At 44.0% G+C, this 20,384-nt stretch overlaps 1 protein-coding gene across 7 annotated transcripts in view; it reads left to right on the forward strand.

The window, feature by feature from the left end:
* Positions 1–20,384, forward strand: part of AMBRA1 (autophagy and beclin 1 regulator 1) — a 152,462-nt gene that overhangs the window by 117,628 nt on the left and 14,450 nt on the right. For all 7 annotated transcript variants that reach the window (XR_012509602.1, XR_012509601.1, XM_074372095.1 and 4 more), the window contains 3 exons: positions 5,264–5,452; positions 6,304–6,458; positions 18,548–18,687. Coding sequence is in view for 5 of the 7 variants with exons in the window: in XM_074372095.1 (XP_074228196.1) it covers positions 5,264–5,452; positions 6,304–6,458; positions 18,548–18,687 (484 nt within the window). In the remaining 2 variants the exon portion in view is untranslated. The remainder of the gene's footprint in view (positions 1–5,263; positions 5,453–6,303; positions 6,459–18,547; positions 18,688–20,384) is intronic.

The raw sequence follows: 20,384 nt of genomic DNA on the forward strand, positions 1-20,384 counted from the left end.
GCATTAAATTCTTTCCATATAACTTGCTAATAATTGAGTTTTTTCCTTGATATTTGTGAGATAGATCTGTTTTTTACTTTTTTATAAAATCTATGAGTTTTGGTATCAGTGTTATGCTTGTGTTACAAATATAATTTGCAGGTTTTTTCTTCTTTTTCTTTGTCTTGATTACTTCATTTCTCTATATCTTAGTTTCCTTGACTATAAAGTGAGGGTTACAGTAGTGTCAACCTCATAGGGTTGTTATGAGAATTAAGTTAGTTAATACATTTCAACCACTCTGAATAGTACCTGGCACTACTATAGTAAATGATCAATAAGTGCTCTTTTTATTAGGTCTTTTTCTTAGAAACTGTACCATGATTCTTTAAGAGTATGGCCATAATTGTAAAGTCACAGCTGCCCCTGTTTCCAGTACTCTGAGAGATGCATTTTCCATCTCTGGAGAGTGATGTTCATGTAAAGAAGATAGTTCTCTCTTAACCTGTTGCCTCACCTGTAATTGGCTTCTGATCCTTCTGATGTTGTTTGTCCCCAATTGGAGATAATTTTCTTTGATAGGAAAACAAATTGTTCAGAAGAATACAGGCATTGGATATGCTGCTAGCATAGCAGAGACAGTCTTTTTGGTTGTCCTTAACATTCTTTGTACAAACCTCAGCTTGCTCTGTCTACAACTTCCTGTCGTCTACAACTTCCTGTCATTCTCCATGTTCCTTCTTACATCCTTTGATCATGGCTCTTGTAAAACCTGAGCTGATCAGAGGGTGTCACGTGCAACCAGATTGACTCATTTAATTCGGCTCACCTTTCTCCCTCACTCAAATCCTGTGTGGTGTTAGAATTCTGCTTTTTAAAATTGCCCTGTTTTTCATAGAGTTTTGGCCTTGGGAAAACCCTGTTTTCTAGTTCAGAGCACATATATCTGATGATGGCCAGTGTTCTTCCCATGGTTCTTCCCTCTAGAATGACAGTCACTTTTACCTGAGCTTCCTGTCACTGGCTCTAACTATTCCTGGTTTTTCTGAATAGAGTCTAGTTAACAGTTTTGATAGATTCAGCTGTTGGCAGAGTTAAGTTAGGAGTCTGTTTTGTAGTAGGATTCGTTTCTGAACCTTATGTACTTCCCAGTGGAGGGCAGCGTTTTGACTTTGGCACAAACCATGCCCGGAAACCACTGGTCCTAAGTTTTACTCATGTGTTCAGCAGCTACCATGTTGCTGATCATCTGACTTATCTGAATTGGATTTAACCCTTCTCTGGAATTAGGCTAAAGATCTGCCACCTGTTTCTCTCCACTGAGATGCACTGAGATTACTGTCTGTAAAGAGTTAAGACATTTGTGAATAAGGCCTTATATACATAGATAATTTTGAAATCACTTTCATGAAAGAAAAAAAAAAAGTAGCTCATTAGATTCACTGTGGTTTTAAGAGTAAACTCTTACTGGGTGAATAGCATTGGTCACCAGGGTGCCCTGCCAAAAGGGGCCTTAAGAAACCCAGCAGCTGAGCGGTGTGGGGCAGACCCACCACAGAGGATATAGTGAGTGATTGTGCCGCTGGGGAGTACTTGCTTAGTGTCATCTGGAGCTCTGTGCAGGAGGTCTTATTCTGAAATCTGAGGGCTCAGAGATAGCCAAAAGGAAATTTTCTTGCTGATTTAAACCCCTTGGGGTTTTCCCAATCAGCATCTAATGCATTTGCAAAAGCACTGCAACTGCTAATTGCTCCCATGGCCTCATCTGGCCAGCCAGCAACAGGCTACAAATCGATCTTTGTACAAGGTGTTTGTTTATAATTTATGGAGCTGATAGGAAGGCAGAGCCATCTGCTCCTCCAGGCATCTGTATGTTTTACCCCTCCCATTCCCTGCTAGGGCATTTTCACTTGGAAATCATTTATAATTAGGAGGAGATTACATTGCAGAGTCTGGAACATGGCTTCCTGCTGTCTTCTGCATCGTTTTTGCTCCCCCTGGAGCTCCCCCCTGAAGCTCTTAAGCAGTTTGATTTGAAAAATCCTTTCTTTCCTAGCCTTTATTTCCATTCTCAGCTGCCCAGCTAACTGCTCCATCATCATTCCCCGTATATGTTTTGCCTTTAAGTGCAGGGCATTTTGCTGGCGCTCCAGCTCAGGGATCAAGAACTGTTTGGTAAGGCAGCACTTTTCAACTGTGGTCCTAGACCAGCAGGATCAGTGACACCTGGGAACTTGTTAGACATGCAAATTCTCAGGCCTCACTCCAGCGTTCTGTGTTTTAAGCCCTCTAGGTGATTCTGATGCGTGCTCACGCTTGAGAACCACTGCGGTAAGGCGAGGCAGGGAGCAGAACAAAGATTTCTAGTGGTGTGTGGGTTGCCGGTGTCTTAGGCTGTATTTCACTTTGCCTTTTTCTCTACATGCTTATGTTATTGTTGAGTCCAGAAAGGATGAACTGTCTTTGTCATTAGGGCATTACTTTCCTATGGCCTCAGAAATCGAGTAGCAGAGGTCCAGGAAATCTCTCCCTGTGTAAATTAACTCACCAAGATTTCAGCCTTATGAGAAGAAGCTGCACGAACAAATTGAAGCAGCGAACACTCACTGTTGTAGCCGAGCATTTCCATTTCCATGTGGGAAATTAATAGACAACAAGCAGCAAATGTAAGTTTGCTAATTGGAGCTTTGAAATATTAATGAAACTGTAAACATACCACCCAGTGCTCGCTGAAGCTACCAGATCACTCTGTGCCTACCACATCCCCTTCATTAGGGTAGAAGTGAAACCCTAGATCCCTAGCTGTACAGGTCCTGAAACGGCACATGCTGCTGGAGAAGCTCTGCTTTAATTTTCACAATTCTCTTTTCATTTGTTATTTGCACCTCCCTCTCTGAGCTCACTGCAGGAACTGAGAGCAGTTGTGAAACTGGGTGGAGTTGAGGGGAGGGGACAAAATTTGGGAGATGGCCATTGACTTGGAATCATCATAATATAGTACAAACACAAATGCAGTGGCTTGGATTTGAGGCTGACAAAATGCTTTTTGTCTATATGCCCAGTTTTTCAAGGGCTTAGAGCCAAGCTTCCCAGAAGAAGGAAGACCTTCCTTGTACTTTACTCCCCACCCTCAACCCCCGTAGAGATTAATCTGGCAGTAGGTAGTTCAGTGCTTTTTAATGTTGGTGGTGAGTTTTAAGGGTCATTGTAGGCTTCTGTATGTCTGACTGAATTGCGTGTTCACATACATGAGCTAGATCTCTGTAACAGCAAGAGAGAAAAGCCTACTTTCATAAAATACTCACCAGGCATTTTTGAGATACTAAATGTAAATAAAATGGTAAGCATGCAGAGCTATCTTAAAGCCCACAGAGTCCCATCTCCTTCCCTGTTTATTTTCATGTCCTACTTAATATTTGTGATTTATTTACTTCCTCTCTCCACCTTTGATGGTTACAGTCTAAATTGGCAGTTTCTTTTTATCTTTCTGAGGATTGTGCCAACATCAAGGTTATAAAACCAAGATGGATTCACTCCTAAAGCTCCTCTCGTTGCTTTGGTTCTGTACCCTCAACTGTAATCATGTGTCAGTCCTGGGAAGGAGGAGGAGACTGTCATCTTTTTAGCAACAGGCTTGGGACCTGGAGTAAGGAGCAGACGGTCTTGGTGCTAACTAGATAAATCTAGCCATACAGGCTCGAGCAGATGGTGGGTTGGAAGTTGAGCAGTACAGAGCCCTAATGGTGATAGCAATGAGTATTTGGATGTCATTATTTTATTAGTTAGCAAACAGAACCATCCTTGTGGTCCCTCCACGGTTTAATGTGTAATGGTGCTGTAGGTGTCAGCCCCCGAGGGTTGGCACAATAGCCTAATCAATGTGTTCTGCTGTCTTTTTTGATCTACTCTGTCATCTCTGTGGCTTCATTAACAACACACAGGGAAAGGAGGATGCATATAAAGTTAATAGAAATCACTCTGAGTCCCTGATCCCATAAGCCTCAAGGCCCCCCTAGAAAGCAGTTCTTTGTTTTGTTTTCCTTCAGGCAATTTCCTGGAAAAACTTGCCTTTGACCTTCCCAGTCAGGCCTTTAGGCTTCCTAGAGTAGATCACCTGGAATCTGGTGAAGGCAGTTGAGTTGCCTTGTTTGTTTTAACCATAATGCTTCTGACAGTGGACATCTCAAGTCATCTCCTTCAAATGAGAGAAAGTAAATTAGTCTCTTTGCATGTGCATATGAAATAGATCTAAATGAGTCAGAGCCCAGAGGAGCTTGGTCCCTTTGGATGTTGTGCTGTTCTGTTCATGCCCATGATGTGGGCACTCTGGTTCCAGTCTCCTGTCAAGGGTAGGCCACTTCCTTCTGTCAGGGATTCGCAGAATGGGCCTCGAAGAGGGATTCAAGTGAAAACCAAAACAAAGCATGCAGGCACAGTCCCAGAGCTGGCTAACGTCTCATTAGTCCTGTCATGTGGAACAGATTCTCCCCACGACAGACATTCCCCCACCCCACCCCCCACTCCCTCGTACTGAGCCTGCCTGCTGCCTGGCTGACCCCGTGCTTAACTCTCAGTAACTGCTAAGTGCAGGCTGGGGCTGCACATGGTCATTACTTATAGTAGGGATGAGGCATAGAGCACAGTGAGAAATGAAAATAGTTCCTGCCATCCAGCCAGGGCTGGGCTTTGTTTCTCTTCATCCTCTCTTGTGGAATTAGGGATTAGTGTTAGCAGAGAGCTGTCCAGAAGATTGAAGTCTCCAATTATTCCAGTTCTCTTAACTGAGAAAATAAGATTTCACACAAATCTGTGAAATGGTTTCCCTCTCCAAGGTCACATAGCAAGTGGAGAGTAGGATTTTCACCCCCAAGGAAGTTTTACCTGTATCACCTTTTCCTTGGAATCAGTGTGTTTGCATTTTCATTCATCTCAGTTTTGCTCTTTTGGACAATACCTGCTATTGAGTGGCTCTCCAGGAACAATTTTGAATAACTTTTTCCTTCTCTCATCTCTCAAGTGACATTTCCTAAGTGTGCACTGAGACTTAACAGGTGGTTGTAGTTGTGTTGACTATCTGTAGTTTCCTGTTAAAGTGGTAGAAGAGACATATTTTTCTGTGTTTTGTGTTGCTTGTTGAATGACACTTTAGTTTTGTAAGGCAGCCTTTAGCATTTCTAGAGAAGGTTCAGGCCCTTAGGAAGACTCCCAGATTTCTTGACCCAGAATTTTTCATACCATCAACTTCAGGCTTTCTTACCCGTATTTCTTTCTTTGTCTGATGCAGCCTCTGTGAATGTGCTGGTGCAGAACTGCAAGATCTACAATGATGCCAGCTGTGACATTTCTGCAGACGGCCAGCTCCTGGCAGCTTTCATCCCGAGCAGCCAAAGGGGCTTTCCTGATGAAGGCATCCTGGCAGTGTACTCTCTGGCCCCCCATAACCTGGGCGAAATGCTCTACACCAAGCGATTTGGTAAGGGACAAGAAGCCCAGCCTAGTGACAGAGGGACACTAGTACCTTGGTATGGGCATTCCTAGGTGAGGCATAGCTTAGGCAGGAGTAATGGTCGCATTCTGCCCCTGCTTCACTGGGCACAGATCAGAGGAAGGCAGATCACTCTGTCCTGGCTGGTGGCACTGTAGAAGAATTTCACAAGAATAGACCTCCCTACGACAGTGGCATCGCCGGCGTACTCCTGTTGTGATGGGCAGGAGTAAGGGAGGAGCTTTATTCTTGGTCATGTCTTGAGGAAGTGGGCACACTCATACACTGCAAAGCAGTTTGGCATTGTGTATTAAAAGCCCCCAGAATGTATGTTCTCTTGATCTAGTAATTTCACTTCCAAGGAAATAATCAGAAAACTATACAAGAGTTATATACAGGGATGTTCACAATAGTGTTATCTAGCATAGAGAAAAATGTCCAATTGTAAAGAGTTGCTTTAATAAAAGATGGTGCATTGATAGGACAGGATACCATTTGGCCTTTAAAATGTTCTTACAGAAGAATATTTAATGATGGGAAAACATTCATAATGTATGAAGTGAAAAAAGTAGATTATAAAATAGTACTTACAGTATGATAATTTTTAATGTAATTCTATGATAACACTGGTTAGCATTTTTAAGTACTTTCTGTATGTCAGACACTGTACTGAATACTTTACATGCCTTCTCATCGTATTCCTCCATAAATCCTATGAGAGAACCCCAGGATGACAAAAGATGAAGATTGGAGAAAAAGAGAAAAGACTACGAGGGAAAGTTATTTCCTTGTAATAGCAAGAACTCCTAGAAATGTCACTCTGTTCTTTTGGCCCTCAGGTCCCAATGCCATTTCGGTGAGTCTGTCCCCGATGGGTCGGTATGTAATGGTGGGCTTGGCCTCACGAAGGATCCTGCTGCACCCATCCACAGAGCACATGGTGGCCCAGGTCTTCAGGCTGCAACAGGCCCATGGTGGCGAGACCTCCATGAGGGTGAGTGCCATTGTCAAGGCTCCACTGTATGGCAGCTCTCCTAGCCTTGGCAGAGTGATGCAGGACAAGGGTGTGATCTTCCAGCTGGGACCAGAGATTTTATGCTCATAGGCACCAAGGAATACTCCAGTCCAGCCCCTCCATGACCAGCAGGCCTCATTTTTGGAAGCTCTGGACTATTAAAAGGCAGGGGCTTTCTCGTACCCTAGATCATGAACTGGGTCCCCAGAGGCCTGAAAGGATCTTTGGATAAAGGCCAAACAGAATACTTCCTTACCTCAACATTAGACCTTTAGTCTGGAGATACATAAAGAACTCAATGAAATAGTTATGCTTATTTTTTAAAAAAGTTTGAGGAAGCAAGCTATAAAAAGGAGTGGATAGTATACTATGAAGTGTTCTTTTCTGGAGGTTGTAGTCGTGATGGAGGATGAAGACTTTGGACAGCTGCTGTGATTTTAACTGTCCCATCTATTTCTCCAGTGGAGAAACGTTCTATTTAAGACCCTTTCTCTTCTGAAGCCGTCATCTCTTGTATTGCCGCAAAAGCCATTTGGGCATTGTGAGGTTAGTGGCCTTCTGGACTCAACCAGTCTAGTTTCTGACTAAGCTTCCCACATCCCGTGGGGGCTCATTTGGCCAAGGTTTTGTCAAGGGGAGTTGAACATTTGAATAGTTCTCTAATTAGATGGTATTTAAGCTTTGTCTCAAGCTAAGAACCTGTGAATTCCCTTAGCACTTTGTGCTGTGCTGTTTATAGTTTTATGCACTTGTTTATGTGTTGTTTTGTGTTTTCTTTAGCTGTGTGGTGTATACGTTTAATCCACCCAATTAGGTTCACTGTAAGCTCCTTAGGGCCATATTCTCCAGGGCCCCTCATTTAGTACCAGGCGTGTAGATGCTTGTTGAATTCAGCCTGGAATGGGGAGCATTTGTTTTAAAGGAAAAAACTAAAGACAGGACTCATTATGTACAAAGCCATAGAAAGTAGGTGACATAGTGTGTTGCCTCCAGCCTCTTCTTCTCAGGGACCCTCTTTCCAAGTCTACTGAGCCACTTTCCAAGCCTCCTAAATTCCGTAAGGCTCTTGCCAGTACGCCTTTGCCTGGAGTGCCCTCTTCTCCCTGAAACCCAACTGCCTGCAAGCTCTTCCCCTTCCTAAACCTTCTTCAACAGGCTTGTGGAATCTTCCTAAACAGAATTGATCACTCCCTCCTTGTGCCACCCCTGTACCTAGTAAACTCTATGTTAACACTCATCGCGCCAAACATTTATTCCCATGTCATTCTCTTCTCTGGGACTGTGAGCTCTTTGAGGGTAGAGACCATGTCTGTTTCATCTTTATGAAGTCCAGGTGCCTAATAAGGCACATGACACTTAGGGGAAGCTGAGTAAATGAAAAAGAATCTTGAGAAAAGCGTCCTTATTGTTTCTAGGTGGAACTAGCAGAACCAGTGATGGGAGACATGTCCCATCATGACTCTGAAAGGGTAGAAACAAGGCATTCTGTGCTCTTGACATCATAATGACAGGAAAGTTCTGATTCTTTAATTCCGTATGACTGAAATTATTTGACATTGAATGATTGGGAGAGGACTTGCGGGGAGTTCATAAAGCCTATTTCCTTGTCTACATAAAAGAGGATGGAAAGTGAATTTAGTTTAAATATCTTACCTCAAGCAGATTTGGATAGTAAAGTTACCTGGTGTCTGCTTTTCACCACCTAGAATCTTGGTCCTTGCTGTTCTTCCAACCCTTCCTGTCTAATTGTGGAATTATTGTTTCTAATCATCAAGAGACAGAACCTGATTTCGGCAACACTAATGGACATCTCCAGCCTCTTCTGGAAGCGAGGGCTCCTGCCCAACTTTTGGGCACAGCCTACCAGTTCTCCATCCTAGCAAGGTTCCTCATTTTTTCCATAAGTAGCCAGAAACACGTAGCTAAAGGCAAACAGCTCTAGGGCAGAAGCCAAGATGCTGTCACACATGGGGCCATAATGCAGTTGGAGATATGTAATCCACCGCTGTCCTGCTAAGGGGCTCAAGGCGTCTAGCCAGCTGCTGCATGCCTCATGACAAGAGCTGCTTCTCAGGCCTCCTGATGAGGGTTTTTTGATTCTCAGTAGGCACCATCTGCCACTAAGGAGAGGGAGCTGAAGTAACTAGGAAGCTCCCATTTGGCAAGTGTTTCTCTTACACAAGAGACAGGATCCAGGCTTCTCAACAAGATTTTGCTCACCCTTTGTCCACCCAGTCTGACTTTAAACCCCTGCGCTACAGAAGGGTTTCTGGTTTTCTAGGTCTTGGTTGCCCCTTACGTCCAAAGGCACCAAAGCACTCAGCACATGTCCCTGAATTCAGTCATTGGTGGAAGGGAAGACACCAGCTTTTTTGGATAGCTGTGCTGTACCACCGTTTAAGGCAAGAAGTGCATTTTTGTCTGAGAACAGGGAGCGAGGGTTTAATGGGACAGTAGAGCATCTCCCTCTTTGTGCAGGTAAGTATAGGTGGGTTTCTCCATCTGTAATGTCATGCTCTGTCCTTGAAGGAATGCATTAGCTTCCCTACCCAGAGTCCCTCTTTTCTTTGGTGTTACCTCTTGGAATTCACTGCGGTAATGTTCAGAGAGGTAAAGTTATTGGGCCAACGGACATTCCCAGGAGAGCATCCTCCAGAGCATCAACTTATTTCAATTCCCACAAAGGGACATCTCTCCCCAAGAGATGATCTCTTACATAGTCCCATATGAAAACTCTTGTGAAAATGAATTGCTAATTGCAATTAGCCTTGGCGCATTTATTCTCAGCAGTTCTTCTTACCTCTGGATCAGTACTCCTCAAACCGTGCTCCTTGGATAACCTGCATTAGAATGCATGGGGTCCTTGTTAAAATACAGACTCCATTTCAGACCTAAAATCAGAATAAGAATGGGGCAGGAAGGGACCCAGGTATTTGTATTTGTAAAACAAACTTTCCAGATGATTCTGATACGCACTTGAGTTTGAGAACTGCTGTTCTTAATGACTGCTTTCTTCATTTTAGGTTTCTGCCCTCAGCCTCTTCAGCAAGGCAGAGACAGTCTCAGGTTTACTTCTTGTTGTGGTTTTAGTGTGGTGCTTTGATCTTTTGCTAATTTTGTTCCAGGCACAGTGGCATTTATGTTCTGTTTCCTACCAAACTCTTAGCTTTTGGGCTGTCTGTGCTTCACCTCCCATCTTTTCTCAGCTGTTGTTCCTTTCCAGAGTTCTCCCTTGAATATCTCTATGTGCTGAATTCTTTTCTTCCCCAGATATTTCCCTTCTCTGCTTACTGAGGCTAGGCTTAGTCTTCCCAATTTTAGTCTGACTGGCCAGTCAGGAAAAATAAGACTAGTCACATACTTTATCTGCCCCGTTCCTCTGTCCATTTGAGGCTCCTCCAGGCTGGATATGCTATTGTCTATGCCTCAGGGTCTTACTGTCTGACTCCCTCACACTTGAGGCTGTAGGACTTTGTTAATTTCTGTTTTGTTTTTAAGTTAGGCATTTGGAGATTGCTGAGCTGAAGTTTTGCTGAATTCTCAAAACACTAAACTGCCTGTGTTCCCTCTCTGCTTTCATCTTCTAATTGGAACAAGGCTCAGTATTATAACAGAGAACTGCGATTAATTTTCTAAAATAGTGGCAACTTGCACATTACAATAACTTTGGTTGTAACCAAGTGAAAACATAATAACAAAAATATAAAATTACTGATGAAACCAGAAATAGTCATGTACCAAACTGTTCTTTCAGTTTGTATCAAGAATAAGTACTATTTTACCTATGAATAGGGGCAAAAGTCAGTATAGCAGGGGGGCCAGGCTTGGGGGGAGGCAATGCTAGAGCAGTTTGAGCTCAAAAGCAAGAGTAAGGATTAGTGATTTCTACTCAGGAATTAACAGGTGCTATGCTCTTCCTCCCAGATACATAGACCACCACCACCACCACCACACCACCTAACAGGTGGTGGTGGTGGGGGGGTTGTAGGCATATGTAAGTGGTTTAATAAGAACTGAAAAGGATTCTCACTGCATAATTCCTGCAGATCCTAGAGGCACTGGTTGCTTGAATCTCACCAGTGCTGGTTTGCTTTTCTCTCAGGTCATTTTTTGGGGGCAGAACTGATAGACAAGGGACTTAGGTGGGAGAGGAAAGTCCTAAGACAGAAAGCAGTTTAGTTCTCCTCTCTCTGTGGAACAGCACTGTGCTCTTTAAGGCAAAGCCTTAAATACTTAATGATCAATTTTATTGAAAGCTTTTCTTTTGTGGCCATGTGGTAAAACTGTATTCAATGGTTGAGCGACTGTCACCCAGACAGATTGTTAGTTTGGAGAGGGTGTTAGAAAGAGAGCCTGCCCCTCCCTTCCCCCACCTCTCTCTCTCTCTCTACTCTTCTCCGCCTTCTTCTGTTCTCTCTCATCTCCCTCCCACCCCTTCTTAACCCTAAGAATTCTGCTCTTCAGTGGTGGACTGTCCCCATCTACCTTCTCCCTCTAGAGCTCCAGCTCTAAAGATATGCATCCCCCTCATCCTCAGCAGGTCCTAGGCATCAGGTTTTTAACAGATCTACAACCTACTCATATCTAACTGGGCAGTAGTTCTCAATCACCATCCTGGTTTTACCAGCTCTCCACATGAGTCTGCACGCTGAGTCAAGATTGAGAGCTAATCGACTACATGGGAATTCTAATTAGACCTGACCTGTCAATATAGCTGTGTCCTTTTCTCTTTGCTCTCACCTTGTCTCTTACTGTCTCTGGAACCTCATCCGGTTTACTTCTATGGCTTCTTTAACCAAATCTTTCAGATACTTCCCAGAAGTTGAGAAATTGATGAGTACCTCCTGTCCTCAGCATTTCTGGATCATGCTAGCATCCTACTGATGGTACTTTAAGGACTAATGCTATGGGGCCTTTTTTCAATTCTAATTAAAAGTCTTACCTGCCCACAGATGACTTTACTCAGTCTCTTAAATATGAGCCCATGCCTGTTGGCCTGCGTGCTAAAATACAGAGATTCTTAGGCTTAAAAAATGGGACGCAATATCTTGATCTTGTGTTATAAAGAAACATTAGTTGGCTTCCTTTATTTCATACCATTTCATTGCCATCTTCACAGGGCAGCCTAGTGATGACTGTCATTATAAGTTCATTAAAATGGACCACAGAAAAGGCTTGGTATCCAGAGCAGTCAAGTTAATCATAACTAAATTGTAGCTTTAGACCCTGGGTCAGGTGGGCGTCCACTGCTGTCAGCACTGACCAGCATTATGTAACTAACATGCATAGGTTCTTTTGGCCTGTCCTAGCTCCATTCTTCAATATATTATCTTCACTATGGCTTCCTCCCTGCCCTAAATTTAGTGTGTGATGAAGTCCAATCATCTGTATTTCCCTAGATTCTAAAAGTCTGATTTTCAAAAGTAACCTGGAACTCTATTTCCATCCAGAGTATTCTCCAGAAAATCTGAGGGAACTGAGCCTCTTCTTAATTGTGTCTGGCCTCGGGAGTGGCAAAAACCAAAAATAAAGATATTTTATTTTTGTATCCTGGAAGGGTACTATTTCTTCAAGGGGAGACTGGGATAAAAGAGAGACAGCTTTGTTGTCAGAAATGATTTACTCCTTCCTAAGATTTTGTCCTCATTAATTTTCTTAAAGCTGCCTGTCAGTTGATTAAAAGCTGCTTCCGCTGCAATTATCTTAAAGTTGACTTCTGAGATGTGGTACAAAGCATCTATCCTCAAAGTTCCTTTCTTCAGGATGCTGTAGAAAAGGGGGAGGGGGTATGGGAGAAGTCAGCGGTGTCTCTGATGCGATTTGTCAGAGAAGGGAGGGGGCAAGATAAAAAATTAAAAATAACATTAGAGCTGCAATCAAAGCCAATAGTTTAGGCGAATTTTTCCATGACAGATTTCTCCAGCTCTGACGGTTTCTTTCCTCCACGGCTTCTTAGTAGATGCAGTCTATGCTGCGTTTTATTTTTTCACTTAGCAAAATTTTATTGAGGCCCTACCATGGGCCAGGTACTTTGCTAGGTCTGGGAATACAGTGAACAAAGTGAATCTGTTCCCTGCTCTCCTGTTGCCTACCTGCTAGACTACTGGCTTCTTGACTGGTCATTCCACTTGCTGTATCCTTCACTGTGCTTGGCACACAGGAGGCACTCAGCATTCACTCCAAGAGCATGTGTTGCTCTGAACTCGTGTGTGCTGTGTATTTCCTGCACATACATGAACATACACCCCTTACTCACCAGCACCATCAGTGTGCCTAGCATGTGACCCAGTAAATGGTAATTGAACATAAGCATTAGATATAATCTCTTATGAAAATCAAGTGTCTTGCTCATTTCCACAGTTCTGCCCAATATCAGTGAGTTTCTCAAGGTTCTAGTACCAGCACTGAAACATGGTGAAAGATTCCCAGTGGATGTTTCAAAAATAAAAGGCAAAACATTTTGTTTTTTAAGAATTGGTAGGAGAACCAACTTTTGCATTTGTAGGAGCTGAAAATATTTTAATGTAACCCCCATCCTGAACTTTCTTCTTTTAAAAAATGTGAATCAACTAAAATACTTGAATATATTGAAAGACTCCCTTATCCAAGCTGAATATCTCACACAACTACTCATTTGGCCATTTCCTTTGTGATTTAGAAAGTTGTGCACAGAGGTGTGGGCACAGGAGGAAGTAATTATTTTAATTTCTGGGAGTTCCAGGAGCATTGAGTGCCTCGGTATTTGATTTAGCACAGTAGATCCCTAAACTGAAGTAATCTCTGTTCTTCGATCCTAATGACCAGAGGTGGCCTTTGGAAAGCATCAGGCAGATTGAAAAATAAAATTCTTGTTTTCTGGCTGTCCTTGGGATCTCTTTGAGAACAGGTGAGTGAGACAGTCTTTAGGTCTCAACAAATCACAGGAGATGGGCTGGAAACAACTTTGAAGCAGCAGGTTATCAATAGCAGCAGAAGGCAACAAGTTCCCAAGAGTTAACAAAAGGATCTGTTTATGCTGCTTTTCTGTTGGGGGAGCTTTGGTTTGAACAAGGCAAGGGTGATCTAGGCAGATTTGTTCCTAATTCAACTGAGTAAAGAGAGTTAAGTGACTCGGTATTCTGATTTTTGTTTTTAAATAACCACTTTAAAATCAACATCCTGTGAGTTCTAAACTCCAAAGGCTTGGAGACAATAAAGGAAGTCAGAGTTTCTGAAAAACAATCGGATTTTCCTAGGGGTGAAACTCCAATAATTCATCAATCTTAGGAAATCAACTGCCCCAAAGAAAGAAAAGATGGCTGTCGTATCCCTACCCGCGTCTGCTTTGGGATGTGTATGTTTCTCAGCCTGTGACAAGTTGTGTAACCATCCATTTCCAATGGAAAGGTCAGCTGTCTCATAGCATCTGCTTTCCATTGATTTTTCCCTCTTCCCAGAGAGTTAATTCTCCTAGTAACCCTCTCTAAAAGCTTAAAGCCTCCCTTGGCTCCCACAGTTACCCAAAAGGCATTTCTCCTCCTCACAGTTCCTTACTTCCTCAAAGCCCCCGTGGCTTTCACCTTCTCTCATGGCCCTTCCAGCCTCAGTTTCCCATTGCCCCCTTCCTCCAACCAACTTCCATTGTCTCAGTTAAAACAAGGGAGATCTGCTGACCGCACTCGACCTCTTGCCACTGTTGCGAGGTTCCAGCTTTACAGATGATGAGCTTTCCAAATGTAAACAAGATAACTGCAGTTTTTTTTTTTCTTTGAGCTTCTTATCTGGGCTGATCTGAGCAGTGCAGTTTGCTGCTTGGACTAATGGTCTGAGCTTTATTGACATGCAGTAAAAGAGAAAGCATCTTGTTGAGGGCAGCAATACCTTTTTCCTCTAAATTTTAAAAGGATGGAGAGGAAGGTTTCCCACTGAGCTGCTCTGGCTGCCTCTCATTCTTTTCATATCTTTGAACAAGAAACAAGAACCCTTTACTTTTGATCTGGGAACTGTTTTCTTTTGTTCCTACTTCCTATTAGAGAATTTGAGGGATGGAGGGGCAAGTGGTACATGAGATTGTCTTTGACCCCAGAAGTGGAAGAATCATCTTCTCTCTTTCCCTTAGAACTATAAAGATCTTGATGACCTGACTCATTCCCTATTGACATGCTGGGACTACACTGACTCTAAAAACTTTGTTCCTTCTAGCTGATTGATTCCAATTCCCTTCATAAATGTTGGACAGAAATGAGAACAGTCTGCTTGAGGAGGGGGTTTCTGTCAGCATTTGCCATATACCAGGAAACAGCTACAGCTGAGAGGTTGAAACCAGGACTCTGCAGACATGAATCGGCAGCTGGGTTTTATATCCCGCCCCACAAAGGGCCCCCAGGTCCTGATAATTCTCTCCCGGTGTAATAGAACTTGGTGTTGTAGCTTCCTGGGGGTGTCAGTTTTGTCAGAGACAGGGGGGAGTTTTTGGCAGGCCACCCAGCTTTGTCCTTAACATCCCATGGGGAGCTTCAGGTGCCCTGACAAAGGCAGCCTTAAAGGAATGCTCTACTTGAGATATACTTGGCGTATCTTAAAACGAAGGCCAGAGCTTTCCCTTACCATGGTCTCAGATCTTCTTTCTTGTTACAGTGCTGATGGACTTTGGGTTTACAGAGCCAGTCCCCATTGAAATCTGGGAGGAGACTCACAGATCTCCAAGTCACTGGGTTGGAAAGACTGATGGCCGAAACCATACATGATTTGGGAGCAGCCAGAGCTACCCAGCCATCTGTCAGCATTGGGGAACTTGTTGCCCAGGTGTTTTCTCATCTCTCAGGCTGGTTGTGAGGAGTAGTTCCCCTCTGTGAGGTGCTTTAAGAGCTGTTAAACTCTGGCCAGAGAAAGGAATGGAAATTACACCTCTGGGTGGTTTTCAAAATGGGCCAGATTCTCATTCCCCTAAAGGGTCCTTTAGTTTCAGGCATGTGTGAAATAAGGAGTACTGGACCAGATGACCTCTCAGGACCTATAAATCAGTGATTCCTACCCACTCTGCATCCTCTGTGCTCTCATCCCGCCCTCATCTTTTTGCCCTCATCTCCCTCCTTCCCACCCCCACATGAGAGTGTGATAAGCAAGCAAGTGCTTATCAAGAATTCTGGAGGCTGCTGATCTTCACGTGGCATTTTCTGGCTTCCTTCCATGGAGCAGGATTTAGCCTAATACCCAAACATTGGAGGAGATGGGCTCTAGGGAGCTGCCCTTTCAACACTGTTTAAGGGCTTGGGGTGGGGGAGCGGGGAGGGGCTGTCATAGCCAGAGGACAAATCGATGCCCCATGACTCCTGTAGCCATGGAGGTTGTGAATATCTGTGCAGCAAGATCTAGGGGTCTCAACCTTTAATTACTTCTCTCCAATCCCTCTGACCTTGTCTCGTCTAAGCTGGGTCATCCATCACACTGGCCTCTTGTGGGTTTTGTCCCCAGAGCAAGTTCCTGTACTTAGAAACAAATTGATAGTATTTGCTTGTTAATCCCTCTGCAGCAACAGACTATAAAAGGTAAATTGTGACATGTGAGAGGCTTGTTTGCTTCTTTCCTGGTCTGGAGCATTAATAGAAAAGAGTTTTCTTATTCTTAAGAGACCTCCATCAAGAAACTCAGCATAACCTTAAAGCATTTGATTTCCTAACCTTATTGCACCCCTCCCCCCTTATTGCACCCCTCCCCCCTTATTGCAAGACCACTTTCTTTGGCCCTTTTGCCCCATTCTCTGCAATTACGAACCATTACAATTTCAGGGGGGACTCTTGTGAAGCCCAGTAGAGCTGCCACAGGTTAAGACTAGGCTCCTCTCATACAACCCACTGAAGTTAACACACATCCCTCTGTGACTCTGGGTGTATCCCCACTTCCATCATCTGACCTTTGGGAGAAGCAAAGTTAAACAGATTAAGTGACCCCAGCCACAACTGTCTGATCACCACTGCTTTGTCCTTTTAGTGTGTATACCAAGGCAGAAACCATTGATTGTCTTCTGGAAAGGTGAAAAGCTCTGTGAGAAAGGATGAAAGCACCACACCCATCCCCCTGTTTGAAGGAAAAGAGTTGATTAGGTGCAAAAGGAAAAGACTGGCATTGCCTTCTCTGTGGACAGTCAGTGAGTGAAGCTAGTGGAGAAGCGTAGCCACGGATTTGTTCCAGGCTCATGCCACATGTGTGTGCAAGGAAGAGATTATCCAAAGGTCAGGGAACCACGTTCTAGATGACTAGTTTAGAAATTCATAAACCCCACTGGGGTCTTTTTCAGCAATCCCCTCAGACTAAAGATTTCAGGCTCCCTGGTTAATTCTTACATTTGGAGTTGAGTCAGTTAGGGAGGGCATAGGAGTTTCTTGGTGCAGCAGCCACAGGGCAGTCAGTCTTATGCCTCAAACCGGAGCCAGTTCCATACCTGCAGAAGACCCATTCAACCTCAGGACCCTAGCAGGGCCGTTCCGGCACTGTGTCATTAGCTGCCCAGGCATGTTTCTGGGCACCACAAAGCTGGAGCATTTTTATAACAGGATTCTCCTTGTATGTGTCAGCACACTGAGAATGCTGCTGCTTCTCCAGTCTAGAGGCTGTCCTGGTTTTACTTTCAGATAGGAACCCATGGCACATGAACAAGTGTTCCCAAAAGCAGGACTTGCACATTACACTTGATTTGTGTAAATGACGTGGACCCCTAGCTCAATATTTACTTTTTTCTTTTTGGTCCCTCATGAGGATAATCAGAAAAATTATTGTACCACCCTAAGTTCATTTTTTAATATTATTTTCTAAATCATGCTTTCATTTTATTCTGGTTTTCTTTCCTTTCATCAACCCATAGGGACAAGCAAAGGCAGATGAGTTCATCCCTTGTTTATAGATTAAAACGTGAAGAGACTAAAAGAGAAAACGTATTGACTAAAATTCCAGTTTATAGATTTTCAGCCTCGTGTCCGTTTCATAGGCGCTGATGACTTTTTTTATTTGTTTTTGTTTGTTTGTTTGTTTGTTTTGAAGCCCCAGACAAAGGTTTCTGTTAATAATAACGACAGTTACCACATTTGAGCTGGTACCATGCCAGGCATTTTATATACTTCTTTTCATCACTCCCATTTTTTGAGTGTTGGTGCTGCCTCTTTTTAAACTGAGATCTAGAGAAAGTGTTATACAGTGATGTCAGGACACAAACCCAGGTCTTTCTAACTCTTAAAGTATGTCTTTCATTCTTCCACTGCCCTGCCTTGTCTCTGACTGAAGTTGCTTCTGGAACATCTTGTTGGTCAGTAGCCAAATACCACCTTCAGCCCAACCTGAGACATAGCTAAACTGCCCCCTGAGAGAATAGTAGCTTTGGAAAGACATAGACTAATGAAAGGTGACTCCCTTTGAGAAGTGGAAATGATCTGTTTAATGGTGATTTATATAAGCTAGAAAGAAATCCTGTACCTCTGTGTTCAAGATTCCTCTCTGCCCTGCTTCTTACATCTCATTGCACCTTTTAGGTTTCCTTAACAATAGCAGTTTGAACATTGCTTTTAATTAGATGAATTAAGAATATTCTTTGATGTTATCACCCCCTTCTGCCCCCCTCTCACCTTCAGTTCCCCACTGCACCATGAGAGCACTATGATTTCCATGGTAACGGACTACCAGTGGAGCTTGGCTCTCACTGGTTTGTGTGGTCAGAGGAAAGTTCTGGGCAGTCCTTCCTGGTGTGCTAGGCTCTGCGTGGGGCCTTCCAGGGGGTTCCTAAAAAGCAGTGAAATGAGAAAAGTTAAAGGCTGTGAGGAGAGCACAGTGGAGCTGCATGCAGAAAAGTCCAAGTGTGCCCCTGATACTTCCTGCCTTCACTTCAAGTAAGAGGGTCCCACCCTCCCCTGTGCTTCCCCAAGTTCTCAAATATATATTAAAAGTCATTCCATTGACAGCCTAACCATCTCCTTTCCTCCCTGTGGCTAGCTTGCTTCAGGTCATAGAAGGGACTTGGTTTCTCCCTGGATTTTGTTGTTCTTGGTAACAGACTATTTCTCCTCCCATTCTCTTTTCTTCCCTCTTTCTCTCCCACCCAGAGAGTTTTCAACGTCCTTTACCCCATGCCTGCTGACCAGCGGAGACATGTCAGCATCAATTCTGCCCGGTGGCTGCCCGAGCCAGGGCTCGGCCTGGCCTATGGTACCAACAAAGGAGACCTGGTGATCTGCCGACCAGAGTGAGTGGCTCAAGGGGGCTGACGGGGTGAGGGGCTCAGGGGGTCATCCAGGCGGAGGACTGGAGTCATCAGCATTCGCCAGTGGATCTGACCAGTGAGGTGGGGTCTTCTGTATGGGAAATCTGAATCCTGCTGAGCCTGCCTCATTCTCAGTGTCATTCCTTAAAAGGGTCCTTTTAACCTACGGGATATTAAGATTAGCTCTGCATTCCAGAAATCTTCAAAAGACTGGTCTGATTATTATGTCTTCTTAAATCTAAGGCAGTCGTGTTGTGGGGTTTTTTGCCTCTTTGTTTTCCCTTGTTCTTTGGTTTCCTAGTGATAGTAAAGTTTCCCTGCAGGCAAAAACATAGATATCAAAGATTGTTTTCTAAATCTTTCTTTGAAAAATTCAACAGGTGGTCTTGCATTTGTGTAAATGCCATAGACATTAACTTAGGAAATAAAATTGGAAATAGAGTATTGCTAAAGCCCTAATTTGTCAAGCCACTGATCTCTGACAGCCTGGCTCTGTCTGTGTCCTGCCTACTTTTCCTTTGGCATGGGGCTCTGGTTCATAATAGTGAAGGCAGATTGAAAAGCTCGATTTAAAATCAAGATGGGTATTAATTGGTCTTGAAGTAGGTGGGTAGGAGGGGACAGGAAGCCAAAGCATCTCTGTCTTAAGTCCTGATGACACCCCTTCCCCTTCCTCTAGCTTTTTGGAGGTTGGAGGTCTATTTAGGCAGTCTTCACTCAAGACCCTGGGAGTCAGCCAAGGTCTGTCATCAATTTCCAGACCCAGCCAGGTGGGGAGTGTGAAACTCTGCACTTCAGTGCAGATCAGGCTGATTGCTGCGTGGGCCACTGCAGGGTTCCAGCCGACTAAATACCACTTCTGCCTCCAGGCTGTCATAATGCCGTCCTTCACTTGGTATGGAGTCTTCTCCGAGGGTGTTCTGCAAATCACAGAGCATGCATGGTGTGACTGGTCTGGTAGGGTCTCTTTGATAGGGCCCTTGGTGATTTTTCCCAAAGTATGTATTTGGGTCAGTTTTTGTGGCTTGGTAGGTGACTGGTGTTTGAGCCCTTGTCAGCTGAGCTAGGTCGATGGCCCAAGAGAAGGAAAACCTGGTTCTGAGGGCAGCTTTTTCATCCCACCTTGAATTTTCAGAGCCCCTTCCAAAGATTTGAGGCTGCTCCCTGAGCCTGACCTAGTCAAGCAGCTCTTGCTGCTGGGAGTCTGCTTGGTTCTGCCGGCCGCACTCGTTTCAGTCTCCGTCCACAGAGCCGCTTTCACTAGCTCTTTGTGCCTTTCCAGAACACAGCCTGCTTCTTTCATGGCTGTTCACTGTTAGTCCAGATGCCTGATCTGTCCGTTGCTGCCCTTCCCCCTGGCCTGTCCATAGTCCCAGGGTCAGTCTGCCCTGAAATATTTCTTTTTCCCCAAAGCACATTAGACTGATTGTCTTATCTCTTCCTCTTTTCTTAGGAATACATAAGAGGAATCTAACAGGCATCTTCTCCAAAACTAGGAGAGAATTCTGGATAATTTTACTTATGTCATAATTTTACTCTTACCAACACTGTAGTTATAGACTTCTTCTTTCCCTGTTTTTCCAAGACATCCTTCCTCAGCACTGTTGTCTCGTCTGTGGCTCCAGCCACTAACCTTTGTTCCAACCAAACTCACAGCCCCCTCCCCTGGAGAATCTCTA

This window comes from Camelus bactrianus, chromosome 10, assembly GCF_048773025.1.
Source record: "Camelus bactrianus isolate YW-2024 breed Bactrian camel chromosome 10, ASM4877302v1, whole genome shotgun sequence".
Taxonomy (NCBI): domain Eukaryota; kingdom Metazoa; phylum Chordata; class Mammalia; order Artiodactyla; family Camelidae; genus Camelus; species Camelus bactrianus.